A 21,956-nucleotide genomic window follows, 5' to 3' on the forward strand; every position below is an offset into this window, starting at 1 on the left:
TCAGCTGAAAGGATATGAGATTGATTCTGGTTCACTGTTAAAAATATCTTTTAAGGTTTTATCTTCAGTATAGTCTGCTTATTGTTCTACATTCTCCAGGTAGAGAAAAAAGAGGCTATTTATCATCAATAAACACAGTACTGAATCTTATCAAAAAGTAATTTCCTCAGATATCGCCTAGTTTCTAAGAGGAAACTTTCATCCTCTTCCTTATACTAGAATATATTTCACTAAATTAAAAACTAAAATGGAATTCCAATTTTGCCATTAAAATGAAGTTCTATTAGCACTGAAAGTGGAAGCGCCAGGAACAATCATGAGAGATCTAGGAGAAAAATTACCTCTAGGTTAAAAAGTATCTCCTTGTAATTGTTTTGCCTAAAAGATTTAAATTACCAATTCTCAAAGTTTTCTGTATTATTTGCTTGCTGGGACAAAACTATCACAAACTGTAAGTTATTTGGACAACTACCCAAGTATATCACACATTAACAAGAAATCATCTAGATTGCCACGAAGTAAACACAGCTGAGTTGGAGATAAGGCCCTACTTTTCAATACAGCCAGGACCTCAACACACCAACAGGCATATTTTCCATTCATAACTAATAGAGGATGAAGAACTATTTTGTTGGTATCTCTTCCTGTGACAACAGTATCAGTGGAAAACAAAACTGCATAATTCCACTTTGATTCCACTTATTTTATGGAAATTTTGGGTGCATAATTAACATTATGCATTCTAGTCAAGACAAATCAGTTGAGTCTTTAAAGACATAACTGAAGGGTGATTTTGCCACTAACTTTTCCTCCCTTCTGTCATTTGCATTTTTGTTTCTTTCAGACTCATGCTATATCTAAACATCATCCCAGTCTATATGCTGGCACCTGTTCTGCTACTCTGCAAAGGCTCTCTACTCCTTTTGCTGTCAGTGGTGTTCCCAAAGCCCAGTTATTGGGGTACTAGTCTCATTAGGAAAAAAAAAAAAAAAAAGAAAGAAAGAAAGAAAGGGAATAAAGTAAAATATATTTCTCTTCTTTTGCATGCATGAATCTCAGTACCGTCACCCAGCTGGCTCTCAGGAAAAAATTCTAAAATTTCAAAAATGGAAAGCTCTACTAGGATCACCAAGTACAGAGATATAAAAGTCCCTTTAGAAAAAAGGCAAATACCAGCAGATGGCTCAAAAATAGCAGCAGTAGTATGATGCCACTGTGTATTTCCTGAAAGAGGCTTTCCATAACACCCATGATTAATGAATACATGGAGAACTATGGTAAGTTACAACGACCTAGTTCAAAAGTCAACTCAGAGTTGTTGTTCATTTTGCTTTTTATATCTGCAGATTCCTTAGTTAACACATAACCAGTGATTGTGCTGACACTCACTTACAGGAAGAGGGGAACAAAAGGTAATTCACCTTAGTTTCATTTTTCCAACTTCAGTGGAAACAAATACTAAAAAGATCTAAAAGTATACACTTGGTCTGTGAGTGAAGTTCTTCCAAAACTTAAATCTGTGAACCTCCCTGGAATCAAGGGGATTACTTAGATATCTTTTTTTCTATTTTTCTTTAAGTGAGACATCAGTAACTTGATTCCAAGATCTGGAGATGCATACTCAGGTATATACATTATGTTTTATTTATTTCAGATTTCAGAGTATTTCACTTCTAGAAACTATACCTTAAAGAGACTCCTCCGGTAAAAGCTGTACTTACAGCAGGCTTGTTTCTGTATGTTATTAATATGTTGCTGCATGAATAACCTCTTACTTCACAAAGTTGGTATAACATTAGGTCTTAAATACTTACGGCATTGTTGATGCTCATCTGAGCCATCTTCACAGTCTTCCTCATCATCACAAACCCATGACTGCGGGATGCATTCACCATCATTCTGACACTGAAACTGATTTGCCTCGCATGTTGGTTGTGCTAGTATAAGCAAGGGAAAAGATTGTTATTTCACAGCCATTTGGGAAAGGGCTTTCAAAAAAGCTAAAAAGAAAAAGAAAAAAGAGAGAGAGAGAGAGAAGAAGAAGATAAGCCTTAAGGTTCAGGTGTCAACTGCCTAACTTCCACTGAATACATGAAGCATTTGACAAACCAAAGGAAATGGACAGATGGGGGGGGGAGGGAGGGAGAAGGATGACCAAAGGCTAAAGTCAGTTTAGTGAACTCCTAAGTATGAATCTTCAGTTTTGTACTTTACCATGGAAAAAGACAAGGTCCTCTAGAAAGAAGGTCAGAGCAAGAGAAGAATCCTCTAGAAATATCTCTTTTTATTCATATACATATAGATTCAAGCTAGTTTCCCTAGCTTCCCAGTAGTTTGTTCAATTCCCCTCACACCTCCCCAGGTGTTTCATTCCTGGTGTTATTGCTCTTGCACAAAAGACAGGAATAAGATCTTTTAAAACAAGCTCATGATTCTGATCCATGGATTCATGAGGCAGAAGTGAGGGTAAGGTCTGAACAATCTGATGTTATTCCAGCTCTGCTGTGGACTTTTCAAATAGCCTAATGATAGGGAGCCATTAGCCTGAAAGGCCAAAATAAATGCTTGAAACTAACTGTGTTATAGCCTGCTCCATCCCTAGTTAATAATCCTGAGAAGAATCACTAGCACAACACAGTTCAGTAGACAGGACTGTGATCTTAATGATTTTTTTCTCGAGATCATGAATTTGGCCTCTGCTGTGCTGTAAGTCAACTAGAAACACCTTGTGCTCATAGAACAAAATGTGAGCATCAACATAACAACCATCAACATAAACAAAGCTTTCAAAGGAGAAATTAGAAGTGCTTTATAGACTTAAGAGTTGGAAGGAACAAAATTGTATTAGAGGTAAAGCACTTAAAGGGACAAAATGAAACGCATACAACAGATGCACTTCACGCACAATTTGTTGATTCCTTTTTCAAGTATCAAAGAACAATATTGTAATATAATTTTAAACACAGGACACTTTTTAATGGCTAAATCAATCTTCTTAGATATTTACATTCCCCACTCCCTATGGCACATTAATATTTTGTTTTTTAAAAACCAATTAACTGACCAAAACTGAAAAGTTTCATTTTCATCCTCCTAACTGATATCATATATGAAAATGAGAACAACTCAACATCATCATTTGTTAATTACAACAAATGTAGTAAGTGTCAGGTTTTTTAGTTTTCATAGTCAATGGGATATTACTCACTGTTCAAAGCCCTACTCTTTCTTTCTTGTTCCAGTCCAGAATTAACTGAAAGTTATAGAAGTTGTAGGAAACTATTTTTTAATCTGAGTTTAAGGCATTCTTCATCCAGAACTACACTGGTTTGCAGAACTGACTAAACTCTTAAGCAACAAATCAACCTACCAGGCTAAAGGAATGACCTCCAATTTCTGCAGGGGTCAAGCAGAAAAGAAACAATCTAGCATAAGAAGAACCAATATAAATTAGTCTTTTTCACTCCACACAGCTGAGGGGCAAAAACTGGCCATGAATGGCCTGACAGTTACAATAGCCCACAAAACCTCAAAGAACACTGTAATGCAGATAGTAAAATGAAGGCAGATTTCTGAAAACAGACCGTAGATGGAATTTCTTCATTTTCAGAATGTCTTAACATTCAGATTTTGAGAATCTTTGTGAATGGATACTATAACCCATCTGAATGTGACTGCTCTCCCTGAGCTGCTGGCACAGAGGATAACACCACCACTCTAAACAACTAACCAAGGCTCTACATGAGCTGCAGGACGGCTTGTTGTCTGTGGTCTCAAAGACATGAATTTTAGAGCTTAAGTGATACTGGTGGTCACCGTATGAACATCCAATATTCAGCATCACTGCAACAATGATATACAACACGTTTCTAAACCCATTTAGGACCTAGTTCCCTAGCCACCAGAATAAACAGTGTTATTAGACACTCAGACTTTGAAGAGAAGGCTAACAAAGTCATTTAGAAGTTGAGCCCTACTTGATTTCCTAACCACCCAAACCCAATGCTCACAAGAGACATGACTCAAACAGATTCTGCATTCATCTCAAGTAATTAGGATTTTGCTCCCTCTTTCACTTCCTTATTGTACCACAGATGCAGCTGAGCACATTGGGATCTAAGCATTTCTCACATTATACAAAGGTTGCTCTAGAGTTGTTTCACTTACGACAACCAGCTTCATCTGTATCATCTGAGCAGTCTCTGGCCCCATCACACCTCCAGTCTCCTGGAATACAGCGACCATTTCCACAGCGAAACTGCCCACGCTCACATCCTGTGATAAAACACAGTAACAGGCAGGTTAGCAGTGCCAGCATATCAAAACAGGCACTGGAGTGCATTTCTGTCAAATATCTGTAATTTACCTATTACCTTGTCACATGGAAAGGGAGGAAAAAGATATGGTGATAATATATACATACAAAAAACCTATGAAGATAAATATATATATCTATAGAAAAAGCATTGGGCCAAATTATACATTGCTTACATATCTATATACCCAGTCAACCAAAAAAGAAAGACCATCTCCAAATCTTACAGAATAGTCCCCAAAAAACTCTATAAAGTTGCCACTAATTTTAATAGTTATATATTATCTAAAAAAAGGGCAACAGTTAAAAAAAAAACAGTCTCTTTGAGAGACACTTATACAACAGAAACCTATTTATCAGAAATATATCCATTTTAAGTTTACAGACCGTACAGACTTAAATAAAAGTAGGGAATGTTTTTCCTTAAGGGTTAAACATTAGTCTTCCCCAGAGTGTCTGAGGATTTACAAAGAAGAAAAAAAAGGTAATCCCTTCTGCTGATGTAGAAATTCTGTTTTAGCACCCCCATATTGGTGACCTGCTTGAAAGTATGGAAAACTCAGTATGGTTTGGGGGTCTTTTTGTCTTGTTTTGTTTTTTGTTTTTTAATAATTCCTTAGTATATAAGAGTCTCTCCTGTGAAGTAGAGGAAAGCATGTATTGATTCAGTATTTGAATATCAAATAATGTTAAAAGAAATTAAGCTTTCAGACATTTACGGCTAATCAAAGGCCAGCTTGCTGTCATTCCCTCCTGCTTGACCTACAAAGGATTAAGACCTGATAAAGAAGTTTTCATTGCCAGGTGTAAATGCAGCTGGATCACGCCTTTATTAGACACCTCTAATGAAATTCCTAGTCCCATAGGAGAGAGAAAATGCACCATTTACAGTCTTTCATTGTGACTACAGCCTCATAAAAAGGGAGTGAACGGTTTTATGGGTTCCCAAAACAATGAGCTATAGCATAATTAGGTTCAATACAGTTCTGTTTCATGTAATCTCTTGTCAGCACCTCAGAGCAGGGAACACTGAAATAAACTGGGGCTTTGCTACTGCTTAACTCTGAAGAAAAAAAAAATTATTTCCTGTTTTAATTAATAACCATACAATAAAACCATATCTTTCAATTATTCTGAGACTTATCCAGTGAAGATAACCTCAGCATATATAAAGCTCAATCACCTACTTTTGAATTCATGATGACATAAATAACATGCTACCCTAACTTTCATGTAAAATCCAGGCATATCAACACTGTCACATAAACACAGTTAAGTGATATATTCCTAAGGGATATAAGCAAGCTATTTTATGCAAGGAATGTTCAAATCTGATTGTCTGGTAGTGACATCCTGATTTATAATGTATCCTGCAAATGGTCAAAAATTTCACTTGAATAAATGGTGGTACGGAGTGGTACAGGAGTATGTTCACCCAAATACCTTCTATAGACTAATGCATGATGGTGGTTGGTGGTGCAGGTCTGGGGTTGGTGGTGCAGGTCTCTTATCAACTACCTTTGAAACACAACAACCTCCCTTGCAAAAATGCCCTGAAGGAATGTACAAGTTCACTCTGGAATCCCAGGCCTTTTCACTGAATTCTACCCTACAAAGCAACATTTCCATATGAGATTACCAGTTAAAGCTCTAATAAACACAACACATGTAACATCATTTATCAATTGGAATTACTATGTAAAGTAAAAACTAGATCTGTTTACACATTTAATTTAGTAGATTATTGCTTCTCAAAACAACAGGAATACTCATAGCCACTTATTTAAAAAGAAGTTACAATAGAGAATTAAATCAACATCCACAGGATTTAGTTTCTAATGAAAAAGATGTGTCTGAACAAGCAACACGTGAAATAATTACACTATAATTGCTATTATTATTTGCAAATAAGTCAAAAATATTTTTGAACGCTATGTACCACACTATTTTGCCTATCTTATACTAAGTTATTACATTTAAACGTATCATTATAGTATTAAAAAATGAGGTGATAACACTGATAAACTCTTTAGAAAGCATTATAAACATAGAAGCCTTTGTACACTATAAGAAATAACTCAATTTTAACAGAATATCTACAAAGCATCCCATTCTCCTACACTGTAATACTTTCAGAATTACAGCTCAAGTTGGTCAGATCTACATATAGTTAAGTGCTGTATAAATGTCCATATATACAATTCATTGCAGACCTGCTGTATAATTCATTTAATAATGACATTAGTCTTTTCAAATGTAATCTTCCACACTTACTTATAACTGAAGGCAAGAAGCTCTGAAATGCCTTTACAACAAGAACAACAACAACAACAAAAAAAAAAAAAAAAAAAAGATGCTTCATGGATCACTTTTATATTATCTTTAGAACAAAGGAAACTACATAGCAAATAATGATGCTAATTCATTAAAGTAACAATCTTTGAAGCTAAGTAAAATAGAAGAAGTGATCTGCAGTTTCAAAGGCACTTCTCACCAAAGTTTTAATCACCAACTGTGATTGAAAAATAATTCTGACTTCTATAAAGCAGAAAGTAACCAGAGGTAAAATGCATGATTGCAAAATCTATTGCTACATTTACCCAGTAGAAATATGCATAATGAAAGAAAAATAACCAAGTCAGCAGTAACAGCAATAACCATGCTTGTTACTACAGACACCTACAGACATCATTTACTCAAAATGGAAACATACATGTTCTGCTAAAAACAAGTACTACAAACTTACGAGATTTGATGACTTGTGATTTATTTGCTATGAATTTAATTATCCATTTTAAATGGTATTAATTTAAGAAAATATCTTGCAGGCATTACACTGACTAGTACCCACAGAGGCAGAATGAGTCCAAAAGGACTATTGGTATATGCTATGAAACGTGAGCTCGCAGCACCTGGCTTTCAGGAAAAAGAAGGAACTGTCAGAAGACAGTTGTTTATTACTACTACTTGTGTTTATTGCCATTATTTGAAGTCTGGATTCACTGAAGGATTAGTAATTAGAAATCTTATGGAACAATTTGCTTTCAGTAAGTAATTTTTTTTTAAATGGCAAGTAGTTCATGAATCAGTCAGACATTGCCAAAAATTAATACTAATGAGCTAATTTCCGTAGAAATTCTGATTTACTCTGACAGATGCTGATAAAACCAGACACCTCTTTCAGGCAAACAGAATCTTGTTAGCAGGATTCCTGCAGGAAATAACCACTGAGTTTAAAAACAAAACATGAAAAAATTAAAGTTTAATCTTCTCATGTTTAAAATTTGCTAATAGAAAGTATCTAGACGCCTTTTGAAAGTTAAAGAAAAAGAGAGGGTTGATTTTTTGTTTTGCTTTATTTTTACTATAATTCTTTTTTAGTCTTCTATTGTGATGAAAACATCACTAAAATACAGACTAGAAAGATATATGACAGAACCTATGAAACACAGCAGAACATATATAAAAAAGCACTCTCTAGTCATTAACAAAAAAGAATTTTTAATGAAAAACATCTGTTTCAATTGTTCAATATTCAGGAAAACACCAAGGGAAAAAAATAAATTTACAATGTCATCTTTAATATACATCAGACTAGTACTGAAGAATGCAGAACAAATATTAGAATACTCACTGGAAAAATATATCCCAGAGCACTATTCCTAAACTTCTTGCTGTATTTGCTATCTCTTGGCTTTTTGCTAGTTCTGTTACTGCACCTTCTGTGGCTGTATCTAGGATTCTCATGTAAGACACTTCTGAGCGTATGACTAGGTTTCACAGTTTATTTAGGTGAAGTTTACTTAGGTACAAGGCAGCTAATATTACCGGCTCAGATTAAGCTACTTGCACATGGATTATGCCAGGCAGTCATTTTCTACTGCAATAAAGCAACATAAGGTTGATTCTATCAGAGTAAAGACTGAGGAAAAAAAACTAACTAAACAGAATTTTTAGCTTTTAATTTGTTATTAAAAACAAATGCATCTCTTACCAAAGAGGATAATATAACTTCCATGTAATACATGCAGTATTCAATATAATTACCTTGTGTTCCGCAAGACAAGTGCAACTATGTCCGATACTATTTAAATCTGTGTAAACCTGCACAGATTCACTTGTCCTTAATTGTTACAGAAAATTTACACTGGTGTAGTATATGAGAACTATGCCCAATGATCACTGCATGGAATAAAGTATCCTAAATTCAGCTACTGCCAAACTCCACAGCCATCACAGGATGCTAGTCAACTTTCACGTCGCTAATGAATGTCACACTAAGTCATATGGAACATCGTCAGAAGAAAGAGAAGTTAATAGCTTAAGGCATTTCACAGTACAATGATTTTAATTCACAGAGTTGCATTTTACAACAGAAATGCAGTCCATTATGCCCTCTCAATCCTCTCTGTGCTTCACTTGCTCTAATACAGTTGTGTATAAATATTTAGATTGAGTACTAAAGCTTAATTCAATCATCTTATATTAAAAACAAAATTTTGCATTCAGCTCTTAATAGAAATGAATACTGCCTTATTTATTCAGTATATTACTTTAGATTCCTCATATTCAATTTCTCTCTAAACAGTTCTAATCTTTTCAGTTTCCTTTCATACATTTCTCCACCTGCCAATTTAACCTTGAAGTCCTTCATACTTTAACTTTTGATCTCACATCTTTTGAATTAACGTCGTGTCATCCACAGATTTTAAGGGTATCATCACTGTCTATTCTGACCATACAGAACAGGCCAAAAAAAATCATCCAGTACTTTTTTCTCCATGCTTACAACTTCTTTGTGAACTATAAACACTTTTTTAACGGTTAAGGTTGAATGAAAGATTTAGAGTAATGAAGAAATTTTTAAACTCAGGATAGATTTTACCATTCTCAAACTCTCAACTTAAAAATGCAACTTAAACTGTAAATGCTTTGCATTTCAGGAATCACCTCTCAAAACAGACTTTTTACATTTAAAAGGGTAAAGTTCTCCAAGGCAGTGTTTTTTCCACTAAGCAGTTTTACATTTACATTTATACAAAAATCTGCAGTTTTTCAAAGCAAATGCTAATAACTGTACGTTAGAAGCCTCTTCCATATAAATTTCACGTACACAAAAAAGTGACAAATTTTCTTTTCTCTCTTTCTGCCTTCTAACAAAGGGTATTCTTTGTTTCCATCCTGCCTCCAAATAAAACATGCACAAATACAGCCCACTCCAGTGGTTCTGCAGGTAGAATTCCAGAGATATACCTGTGCTTTCGTACACTTTGATGTCATATTTTTTGCCTAGCTTAATTACACTTCAAACAACTTCAGATTTTGGAATGCTCAGGGAGGTGAAGTTGAACCTTTGTAAATTCCATCTCGGTTCCCCCACACATACAAAGAAAGAAGAAAATCCATAATTCAGCAAAGACATTTGCTTATTTTTGTAAAACATCCCGTAATACTGAAAAGTAATATTCTGTTAATAGTAATGACAGAAAAATGCACAAAGATTAATTAAACTATAAAGAAAAATGGAATGGAGTCTGATAGATTTGTGTTAAATTCTACATTTTTACCTTAAGGTAATATTTAATTCTGTAATTTCAGTCTTTCTTTATTCTGCAAACTGCCTGAAAACTTAATACTTAATAGAATCTACAGACTCAGTAGATTATCAGGGACCCTTTGTAACTGTCCCTGTACAAACAGTCTAACAAAAAGAAGGGTCATACCCTGGAGAGTTTGCAGCATAAAAACGGTGGGCACTGGAACTCACCTGGATGCCCCAGTGTCAATAAGCAAAGGCCAAACAGTCTTGCTCCTCCTTTCACCATCACATATTCTACTGGGCTGCAGGAGCACTCCAGGAAGTCCTGGTGCACAAGAGGTACACAGAATTTTGTTGGGGTATTTACTAGGGATATTTATGCGCTGATCCCTCCTATAGAAGAAGGCCCTCCAACCTTTGAGCAATTCATGGTGAAAGCATTCCTAGCCAGTGACTCCATTCACACTGGTATGTTTAACAATAACCACTGCACTATCCTTCACAAACTGGTTTACTCTGATTTTGAATCCATATATACTTTTGAATGCCACAACAGCATGTGGCAACAGGTTGCTTAATTTAATTTTGTGATGTTTGTGGAAAAGCACTTTGTTTTTTTTTAATCTGATTGTTTTATTATGCACTTCCCTAGGTTCCAAGCAAAGATGCAGATACTTAGAAAACTTTCCGGAATACAAATCATACAGATTGTGTTACAGAAAAAAAAAAAAAAGACTGAACTTGAAACATAACAGATTTGGTTCTCCACTGACATTAACTGGGCCAAGAGACTTGGCTTCCAAATGCTAATTACACAACTTCCCCAAAATTCAGTAGAAACCCATTGATGGCAATATTAAAATAGCTGTTTCCCACCAAACTGCAGAAAATGCTGCTTCTAGCCCTGACCCTCTCCCTCGAAATCCACTCATATGTAGAATTTTAAATATCATTGGATTATAAATGGAGATGATATCAGAAGGGTGAGAGGAATGATAATAGAATGAAGAATTAAGTTTTGTCTTTGTTTCTTTCTCCACGCCCATCTGGATATGCAGAAACTATTTCCATCTCAAATAAATGAGCTAAATATTCCACATTCACAGGAGCAGATCTTGTGATTACACCACATCTTGATTTCAGTGGAACAATGGGTATCAGAAGTTGTGCTAAATGGGTCTTGATTGTCAGAGATGATCCCAATACCCTAGTTTTTAAAATTTATACTAATTTATTTTCAATAAGAAATACCTTAAAATTCAATAACAAAATTGAACATATATACTTTCAATTTATCAGCATGATCTTTCAGTATGGACTTAGAAATCCACGCTTTACTGCAACTTCAGATTTTTACAGTTTCTCTTCCAAAACCATTTGCAAAGAAGCAATGTTTACTCAGTGCAAAAAAAAAAGGGAGTCTAATCCTGAAGAAAGGAGTCTCCTCTGATGTAAATCAGAAAAAGTAATAGCACAAAATCCACATGAATACATCTTGGATTCCAAAAGTGTATTTTGCACTTTGTGTCTGTAAATTCTTGGACATACAGATGATACTTACCAACTCAAATCGTTGCTCAACTCAAATCTACTGCACTAGAGCTCATTTTAATAATGCTCACATGCAAACTCCTTCTAAAAAATCTTAAAATTACAGTATTCTATGTTAAACTATTAGGGGGAGGAAGGGTTTTCAGCTGTAATACAGTCATAAAAGGACTATAGATTTGTTTCTGCTAATGCCTCTACATAAATCCAAGAATTAAAGAAATTCAGATTTTAATCCACTGAAACTAAGCAGGAAAGCCTTCCTGCAAAGAAAAAAACGTCCAGGTCTCCTGCAGACATCAAGTTCAAAGGAATGACACTGTAAATGCCTCCTAGCAACGTAAAGATACTCATAATCCTCATCCTCTCTGCCTAACTTTAGCTTTTTTAATTGAAAAAGCAACAAATGCAAGCACCCTGATAAAAACAGAAACAGTTTATAAATTCATTTTTAAAAAATTGACTTAATTTTCTGTTTTTCAAGTATAAAATGAACTAATAATGAAAAGAATAAGCTCCTAATTTTCCAATAGGTCATATATGAGTCTCTTACCAAAAATAAAACTCAAATTTTAAAATATCTTTTTTTTTTCAGTTCTGTATTCAGAACAAAGTCACTGTGGTCTCTACATTATCAATTTAAAAGTGATAACTAGAAAAAATAAAAACTGGAACATCTGTAATGGTATGCAATATACTAAAATTGTTCACACTAACCTTAAATGTAAAAAAGAAATCTTAAATTAAAATCATGACCATTTTTATCATATATACCCACAAATAGCCATATTACGTATTTTTACCATCACACAGGACTGTAGGCAAATTAACAAAAATAACAGTTCCTTTATAAACTTGTTTCAACTCATACACTTTTTAAAAAGCAGCAAGCTTGCTTTTTCTATCTTTTTAGTCCCAAATTAGGACAGAAATAAGAAATAATCCTTTTAAACAAGGGCTAATTCTAACACACAGGTGATATTCCTTTCTAATGATAAAGTAAATGTTCTTTACATTGAACAGGCCATGCTCCCTCTTCCATGTAATTCACTGTCAGATTTCCCATTTTTCAGTGATTCCCAAAATCAGCCATTAATTTGGACACTTTTTTTAATCCCAGTGTATGTAAAATATTTTCCAAGGTGGCTAATAAAAATTACTTGTACTCCTTTCTTACAAACTTTAATAATGTTATATAACAACTGTATGGCCAAATTCAAGCGATTTAATACTTGGAAGTACTTAAATATTACCCTCCACAATATAAAAATATATTTCAGATACATTATATATAAATTGGATAGCATTAACCAGTTGTCTTGACATTAGGTATCTTAATCCACATTAGTCCGTTGTGATTGTGTTAGCTGGATAAGCAAACACTGTGGATCTCTAAGGAAGCATACTTTTCTAAGTGTTTCTTAATCACTCAGGAGTCTCAATTTTTTGAATGGCACATTAAATATGCAAAAATCTGTTCTCATTGACCAAATGACATAAGGAGGAAGAAGAACTTGGAAACACAGAAGTAAAAGACACCCCCAACTACTCACAGAAGGAAGTATCACAGGTATTTTCATAATGAATCTTGCTAATGGTCCCAAAGCTGCTATAGAGTAACAACTGGGGAACAGGGGGAGGAGTGGGGGGAATATAATCAGCTGAGCAAAATTTTAAGAGTTGGAAGTATTTTTTTACTATATAGAGCATGGAAAATGAAAAAAAAAAAAAAAAAAAAAGCAATTAAACAACGTAGCGATGACCTGTACTGTATAGGTAAGAAAGTCTGATAGATGCAGTATCAGATGATAAAACCACCCTCTCAGGAAGCTATTCTCATTTTAAGAGCTGTAATTTTTTTTTTCAATAGCTTTTATACTAGATGTGCTGTTAGCTCTCAAAATTAAACCCCATGCTGAGATGGTGAGCTGCATCCAGCTCAGTCATGCTCTCTAGAAAGCTGATGAGTCACTGCAGCGCCAGGAATCACTCTCTATAAGAGCCTTTCAATCCAGTTTGTGACAGTGGAATCAAGTAAATTTTTTACATCTCTTTTGCATATTTACTGATAGACTGGAAACTACTATGCAACATGTAACTTGCTAATGAAATCATCAGAAGAGGATAAATGAAAGAAATAGACGTAATATTCAAAGTAATTCTTTAGTTGACACTGGCTAGCTATAGCAAGCCCCTCTCCACGCACAGAGGAGCACTGCAGGAAAGAAGGATCTTTCGCTCTGCCCCACCCTTACTGCACCTTTGGGAACACAGGGGCACAGAGGGACTGCGTACTGCATACTTTCTTCAGAAGCTAGTGAACAAAAAGTTAGGATCCCTCCCACGTTACACAGGGGCCAGTCACACACATGTCCATATGAGGAAATGTGTTCCACTGCTCACAGAACTGCAGGCACTGGTTTGCCTACAGATTTGCAACCTTTTAAACTGTAATCCCTACCTCCTAGCAACAGTTTCTGTGAATGTCTTTCAAAATGTCTACTAGCAAGGAGACTGCACCCACATCTGGTACTTTACTAGCCAAACAGTCGGTACCCCACATGGAGTGTACAATGATCAAGTTTTGCCTATCTCTCCCTTAACAGGGCAATAGTTTGTGTGTGTATCTCTAATACTTTATGAAATTGGTAGAGATTTAAGTCTCTGAGAATTTTTGCTATAAGAAATGTTATATAGACTAACAAGTCAAAAATTACTGCATATATAAAAAACAGGAATTGATTGCCAAAGCCTCTTTTCTTCTGGAAACCAAAGAAAAAACAGGGAGGAAGGGTTTTGTGTTACCTAATAAGCAGTAAAATATTAGAATGGATGAAGTAGCTTATTCAGGTTGGAGTTTTTACCTCACTCTTACTTCAAATTATGCTGCTTTTTACTTCACTGAATTTAATTATTTGTCCTTCAGTCTCTGTTTTCCTTGAACAAATTCAAGAGATGCCCACATTTCTAAAGCCCTGCTGTTGACTGATGTGAACTTTACAGCAAACTTCCTTCTTTTGGACAGACCTGGGGAGGCTTATTTATCTATGTATGATGTCCAGTTCTGCAGGCCTTATGTTTCGTCAAACTAAACTAAACTTTCTGTAGTATGTTTATCTGACTTGCTGCAGTGCGTAACAGCTTCAGAATACAAAAATCATTACCCAAGCCCTAAACATGAACATATCAATTCTTTGGATATCTTGCGTATGGTACCAGTTATTTGTAGAGATGCTACAAAACACAGCCAGAACCCCAGTCCTCCTTCACTCACACAAGCATATGCCTACAATCCCCATCAAAAAGGTTCTTATAGGAATGGACCCCCATACTTCAACTCTATTCAGCCTGGTACAGTATTCAGGACCTACTTGTACAAGAAAATAATTGGTCAGACACGCCACTGCTGTAAACAGTGCCCTTCCACTGAGGCTCCGGTTTCTTCAGTGTTAAATAAAGGCAATTTATTCTCGTCAAAACCATAAAATATAACAATTTATAAAGTAAAAAAAATAACTCTTACATGACATTTGATTAATTCAAAACAAAACTTATAACAATGATCCTTAGATCTCTAATCTACTTTAAGCATTGCAAAACAAAGAAAACATTAAAAGCCTTGAAACCAACAGTAAAAGCTGGTGGAATCCTCTAAAGACTATCCATTCCATTAAACATTTCCATGCTTACCCATTAAACTTAATTTTCTTAAACTGTTATAAAAAATGTGCTGAGTTAGGGGAGCAAAAAGCAGTTAATAAAATTAACATTATCATTAGAAAGTGGACTTCAAACTGCATCTCCAACAGTGGTAAGCTATAAAAAGTGATGTTTGCTCTTCACTTCACTGACTGAATCCTGTCTTTCCTTCCCTTAGCTCAGTACAACTTAGGAGGAATTTCTTTGAAATTAACGCAGTTGCATGGGCTAGGAGAGCCAGTTGCACTGGCTGAGGAGAACCCTTGCACTGTCTTCATCCAGAAATGATTATGCATATTTTTAAGAATAAAGTATAATTACTAAATTACATGAAGAACCATATATTTTAGTTTTAAGTAACGTGAAAAACAGCACAAGCCTTTATTTATCAGGTTTAATATAAACTATTAAAAGAAGCTAACTTTCTTAAATGATCTGATTATCATAGCTAATTAGCCAGTGACCCAATCAACAATAAAACATCAACTTCTCTTTATATAAATTATAAATTTCATTAACTATAAGAGACCTCTAATGTTTTTCAACAATATCTTTTAGAAAGCATAGTTTCCTTTAAAACACCCCAAGTGTTACACTGTTCCAGCACTTCTTAAGCAGAACTCTAAAAGGTGAGAAACAATTATCAACTCCTGCTTAAAAAGTGGTACTGCAATGTGGTTCCAAGTTACATGACATTTGTTTATCTGAAGAGTTTTCACAGGCTCTCAGACCTAAAGAAGGTTTGGAAAGAAAACTGAATGGCATTTCATCCAATGCTCACAGAGATAAAAGGAACTCTCTCTAAAACGTGCCTGCATATTGTGCAATTAAACAAAAAAAATATATATTTGGTTAACAGAAAAATCTTGCCAGAAAACCTTCAGGTTTGCTCCTAAATAATGAGAAAATAAAAACAAACACCTGTAGGCTTTGATCTGGCAATAATTTAACAGTGCAAGAAGGCATACAGAGTGGGAGAAGCTCAAAACACAGTGATTGATTTCATGTCAATCCAGGCAGCCCAAATGGAAGAGAATTAAAAGGCTTTAATGAAATTGCATTCTACCTTTCCCCTAAATGAATCTTCGCTCATTTCCTGCAAAACACATGGAAAGTAAATCTGGATTACAGTGGGATTTCATTGCTCAGATTTCCAATCAGCTCAATATATGAAAGAAGGTTTTGGTTTGTCTTACAGGGAAATAGAAGCATTGCATATATCACACAACTATCTTACCTGAAATCTCCTTAGATGGTCTGTCTCTGTCTGTCTTGACTCCTGTAGCTTAATTATTTACTGTAATTCTAGCAGTTGGCAAAGAACCTAAATCTAACCATGTATCATCCAACTACTACTTTCAATTTTTAACTAAAATTTTGGGGGTTGACCCACTCTTCACTTTAGCTGATTACTTAGCAAATTCCTGATATGCTTTGCTTAACAGTATTACAGAACGAGTAAATTATTAAGAAAATTCAAGAGATGCATTAAAAGAGGGCTACTCATTAAAAAGAATCCTACTCTGAAGTAATGGCTGTCAGTTCATAGAAATACGATATTTTTTCTTTAAAATTTAAGAAGATTATGTGTTTCACTGATAAGTATTTTTAATTCTCAAGCCCAGGAAAGAAGGAAGTTTAGAATCAGGTAGACAGACACTGAGTGGGAGTTTTGTGTTTGATATTATTTGAGTACATTACCAACGGAAACCAGGAAAATTACACTAGTGCAGGATCATGATAAACACTGCAGCCCATAGGTTGTGCGCAGTATATATATTATACATATATATATTATATATATTATATATATATATATATATTATATATAGTATATATATTATATATATTATACTGTCAGCAAGGACTGCACTGGTATACTCATTCCCGTTTTCCTTTCTCCCCTCTCATTAGTCCCAAATCCTCTGTCCCTAAGAAAAGCCTCATTCAACATCTTCAAACAGTGGCTCTTCGCAGGGCAGAATCTTTTGGATGGGACTCACAGTCATTTCAACATGTACAGCTCTGCACAAGGGAGTGACTCTGTCTTGTGGCCTACAACAATGTCACTACATATCATCCCATGGACAGATGAAGTAGACTTGAAGGCAGTGTCTGTAAAAAGCACTGTATTATTAATTTGAAAATTGCATTATTGCAATATTTATTGGAAGTGCCTGTTTTTCCATGCCAGTTTGGAAAGAATAATGGCTGCTGTAGCTCTTCTCTACTTGGACTGATCATACCTATTCATTCGCTGGCTTCAGGTCATGCAAACATTCATTGTCATCTCTGATACATGATCTCCTTACATCATGTAGACTCAGTCTTAGAATACCAATCATTCTCAGAGACTAACAGAGACCTTTTAAAGGTAACAAATTTTAGTCCCATTGCCCTCAGTTGGATTTAAACTGATGACTTATAATTGCAGAGATTTAAAATATAAATCAGATTTGATATAACAGCTTCTGTGTTACAGCAAATCTTCTGTTCAAATTATGTTTCACCAGAATGGATGAATCAGCTTCCTTAAAAAAAAAAATCATTTAAAAAAATCTTCTCGTGTTAAGACTACCACAGAAACCTTAAAGTCAGTAGACTATGAGTTACTGAAAAAGGAACAATAAAATAGATATCAGAAATCAACCTAGCTGTCATCTTCTGGCCTCTTAACTCTATGTAGCATACAAAAATTCAAAAAATTAACTATGTATGTAATGAGAAGGAGCATCAACAGAAATGCTTGCACTTCTAGCTGCATTTCCTAGAATTTGGAAGTTTAGACCAAAATTATGATTTATCAACATGCAAAATATACAACCATTGATCACACACAATTTACACCAAACAATCTGTCTTCTTTGATACCATACATGAAGAGTGCTAAAGAAATAAAAAGATCCTCAGAAGCATCTACCAGAAACAGAAAAAAAAAATCAAACAGCAATTTAAATGTTGTTGTAAACTACATAGCACAGGAAGCCCTGGCCTTACAAAAGTAATTTCTTACTTTGCAATTATTTGTAGCAAAGCCCAAAGTCAGTTTAAGTATGTCAAAGCCTGAAAGAAGTGATACTGGCAATACTTTGTAGCTTGTACTAGTTTAATATAATTGCTAATAAAAAACAGTACCAAAATCAAATTATTTAACAATTTATGAAATAATCAGTATTATTTTAATACTAATACATTTGTTTCCTGGAAGATTTACATGAGCTCTACTAAAAGTAGCTCACCAGAGACCTAAGGGACATCAAAAATCAACAGTGGAGGAAAATTTACGTGATCTAAAATATATAGGTTACAGAAATATTAAATATAGTAGTTTTGCAAAGAATGTAGATAATATGTCATGTCTAAAGAGAAGGATTCTTTTTTAGAAAAAAAACCCAAGAGGTTTCTATGAATAATTTTATATTTTTTTTACATATATATATAAAAATTATATATATTATAAAAGTCCCCCTGGCACTGAACCATTAAGAACAAAAAAACTTCAAACACTCCCAGGTGCTAAATCCTCATCACAAACAGTAAAGCAGGCCTTCCATGTTAGATAAAGTAGGCTTATAACAGATGCTACATGGAATACTGTAAGAGTATGCAGATCTGGTAAGCCCTGCCAAACATTAAAGAACTCATTGTTCAACTGCAAAGTTGCCCTATTGATCTCACTTGCCCTCTGCAAACTGCTGAGAGCACAACATCCATCCAGTGCTTATGGTTTATAACTACATTTGAGTGTGAAGTGCTTTGATATTCCTCAAAATAAACATTAACATTAGTCTCATAATGCTTTCCTGATACTACACTTAATTAGGTAGCTTTTTGGATTCCATTTGCAATCTTTTCTGGTAACAGTTAATACATAGGCAACAAGGCCTATAGAGTAAAGATTGCAGAACCAGGTCCTACACTACTGCTAATTACAAGAGCAGTATTTTCACTCAGTTTATAAGTGGTATGTTTAATTTCAGCAAATTTGAGATTAGAGAAATAACATTATAATCATACTAGCATTTGAGCCAGAGCTCAGGTGAAAGAGTACTTCTAGAAACATCCAGCTCATACTGGAATACGCAGACACTGTCAACCTCAGATGTTCAAAAACATTCTGGAAACAGCTTTAAAAATAATGAGGATTAGAAAAGATAATACCATCTCCATCCTTTTTATTTTGACCCTTGAATTTGCGTTCAAGATTCTCTTATTGCCTTTTCTTTTCTTTTTTTTCTTTTTTTTTTTTTTTTTAAGGGAAACAAGAGTCTGGCATGATCTTAAAATTCAAGGAGCTGGAACTTAAAGACATCAAATATTTCAATATAACAATCACAGTGTGGCCAAGACTACCATTCAGAGATTTTACCAGTATCAGTCACCCCATTACTAAAACTATCCTGTTTCATTAGCACAGTTACTCTACTATGGAGGAGAGGGTAGATTGGGAAGAGAGGTGGGGAGAAAGCCAGCAGAGGAAAAGTTTTGCACTTCCACTGCCTACAGATTCTAGTTTAAGTTTTCCTCACCTTATCCTGTCATGTGTTTTGGAGGTGTCCAAAATACTACTTTTAAAACAGTACTGCAGCTTCCACCCAATCCAATGTAAAATAATAGTGCATAGGATTAACTCTCTGCCCCGTGTGACCTCCTTGGCTACAGCTTTTGCAGGGCTCCTGCTGCACATTAGCTATCTCCTATTTCCCAGCTCCTAAGTGGGAGCTGCTAGCAGCAGTTGCTGTATAATTACTTACTTGATTCTGTCTAAGGAGCTTAAACTAAGAGTTGAGCAAAGAAAGCAGATTAACAATTTGAATGCACACGTAAGAGACAGACACACACACACACGCAAATACACAGACACTATCAAGCAGGACTGCCAGGTCAATATGCAGGGCCCTGGAAATGTATTTCAGCCACTCTTACTCCAAAAAGAAAGGTTTCATGCTCACTACATGGCAATTAATTTGTGAAGAGGGGAAGACAGAAAGAGACGGGCTGCTGTTATATGCCAGGGAGAGGGACTGGAGCCACTCCATCCTCAGCAGCCAGATTAGTACCAGAGGAGGCAGCACAGCCACAGCGCTCAGCCTGCTCTGCCAGTCACATGCTCCCAAATGTCGCCTAGCAACAGCAAAGCCCAAAGAAAAAGTTCTCCCTCTCTCAACTTCAAATCTGTGTCTGAGACTGACTGAGGGAAGCTTATTGTGCTACAGACTAAGCATCTGTTTCTTTCTTATAGCCTCCCATAAATGACCGCACATCCAAGATGCGTGCAAACCTGTCCACAGCATATATCCCTACACAAGCAGAACGTGTCTGTACGCAAGTGCTGTAACTTGTGCACACCTAATTAAAAACAGCCTTAGACAGAATTTTAGCAGTTACCAAACTTGCTCTTGGAATACAGGTGAATTCTGGTCTGCAAAATCACATGCACACTTCAGTAGCAAGGAGGGCACAAGGATCCCCAGAAAAAAATGGAAAAAATAGGAAATCTCTGCAGTTATTATTTTGCAGGGTACCTTATCCAGAGATAATAAAGCAGTATTTACCACAAGTAAAGTTGCCCATTTATATCTCTATAAAACTGTCTATGAGTTTAGACCATGGAGCTGCAAAATCTAAGCTGCCCTCCAAATTTAGCAGCATTTATGTCCTGCAGTCTTGTACAACCAGAAAAAAAGTTCGTAGAAAAACATCCTGGGATAATTTAAAACCAAGATGAAGTGAACTTAAAAGACTCAGCCAGGTTTTGTAGTCTTTTTAAAGGCAGTGCTTCCTTTTCCTCAACAGAAATCAACTTCAAATGGCTCCTGTAAAGAGCCAACTCTTTCTCCTTAGTACTGGAAAGAGCCCCTTGAATCAGCTCCCCTATTAACCCTCTACTTTCAGGTACTTTAGTCTTTTTCTCATAGAGGCCCCCAGGACAGGGATGTGCTCCTCACAATGTGAGCAGGTCCCATTCAGGAAAGGTTGGAGCATAGTGCTTACCTTGGCAACTAGCCTGCATTATGCATGCAATGAATAATATAAGCACTTTGCAAGCAGTTGCTGCTCTTCCATCCATCCGATGGTGAGGTCCCATCTGGGCTGGGTTGTTCCAGCTCCTTCAGAAACCTGCTGCTCAACTCTGGGGTGCTGATCTGCACAGCAGCAACACAAGGAGCCTGGTGTCTTTTTCTTATCCTGCTAGTTGCAGAAGAAAGGCGTGTTCGCCTGTTGAGACATCGCGTTTTCTATAAACTCCCACCCTCCAGACATTGCATAAAGCTCTTTATACCCAGCAGCCCCGGAACTAGCATAAGGGAATCAGGCACTGCTCCAGGCCCTGTAGCCACAGGCTGCCTCTGCCCCTCCTTCTACACTTTGCAGGAAAGGCAAGATGCTTCCAAGTCCCTGCACTTCAGTGATTTTACATGAGTCTGCTGGTATACACTTTGTATTTTGAGTAGACTAGGGGAATTTCAAACTGCAAATGAAACACATCCCAAAGGCATGCTTGAACCAAAAAAAAGTGCATTTGAAAACTGAGCCTTACAAGTACTTCACATAAAAAAACTTTTGTATAGCTATAGGATAAAGCTTTGAACTTCCATTTTTTTGTATTCCTCCTACAAATATTGCTAGAGGAAAACTGTTGGGATGAAATTTATTTCTGCACTTCCTCAGGAGATGCAATCAGTTTGATAAAAATGTTTTGGCTACGAATGCTTAAGATACCAGTTGAAGACACCTTACTCTAGTTCTAACCATCCAGCAGTGCATGTAGCACATGTGAAATGTCTGCCTATGTTTTAGGTATTGCTGCCATTTCAGGAATCATATACCTATTAACATGGGTAGAACAGTGCT

The 21,956-nt window shown here is 35.7% G+C and overlaps 1 protein-coding gene across 1 annotated transcript in view; it reads right to left on the reverse strand.

Annotated features, from left to right (window-relative positions):
• The window catches only part of LRP2 (LDL receptor related protein 2), a 125,848-nt gene extending 104,570 nt beyond the window's left edge, over nt 1-21,278 (reverse strand). Inside the window, exons 1-3 of the mRNA XM_062578454.1 lie at nt 21,096-21,278; nt 4,168-4,275; nt 1,815-1,937 (exon numbers count right to left, since the gene is read on the reverse strand). Of these exons, the coding sequence (XP_062434438.1) occupies nt 1,815-1,937; nt 4,168-4,275; nt 21,096-21,189 (325 nt within the window). The 5' untranslated portion in view covers nt 21,190-21,278. The remainder of the gene's footprint in view (nt 1-1,814; nt 1,938-4,167; nt 4,276-21,095) is intronic.
• Nucleotides 21,279-21,956: the final 678 nt, after the last annotated feature.

The sequence above is a fragment of the Rhea pennata genome, chromosome 6 (genome assembly GCF_028389875.1).
Source record: "Rhea pennata isolate bPtePen1 chromosome 6, bPtePen1.pri, whole genome shotgun sequence".
NCBI lineage: Eukaryota > Metazoa > Chordata > Aves > Rheiformes > Rheidae > Rhea > Rhea pennata.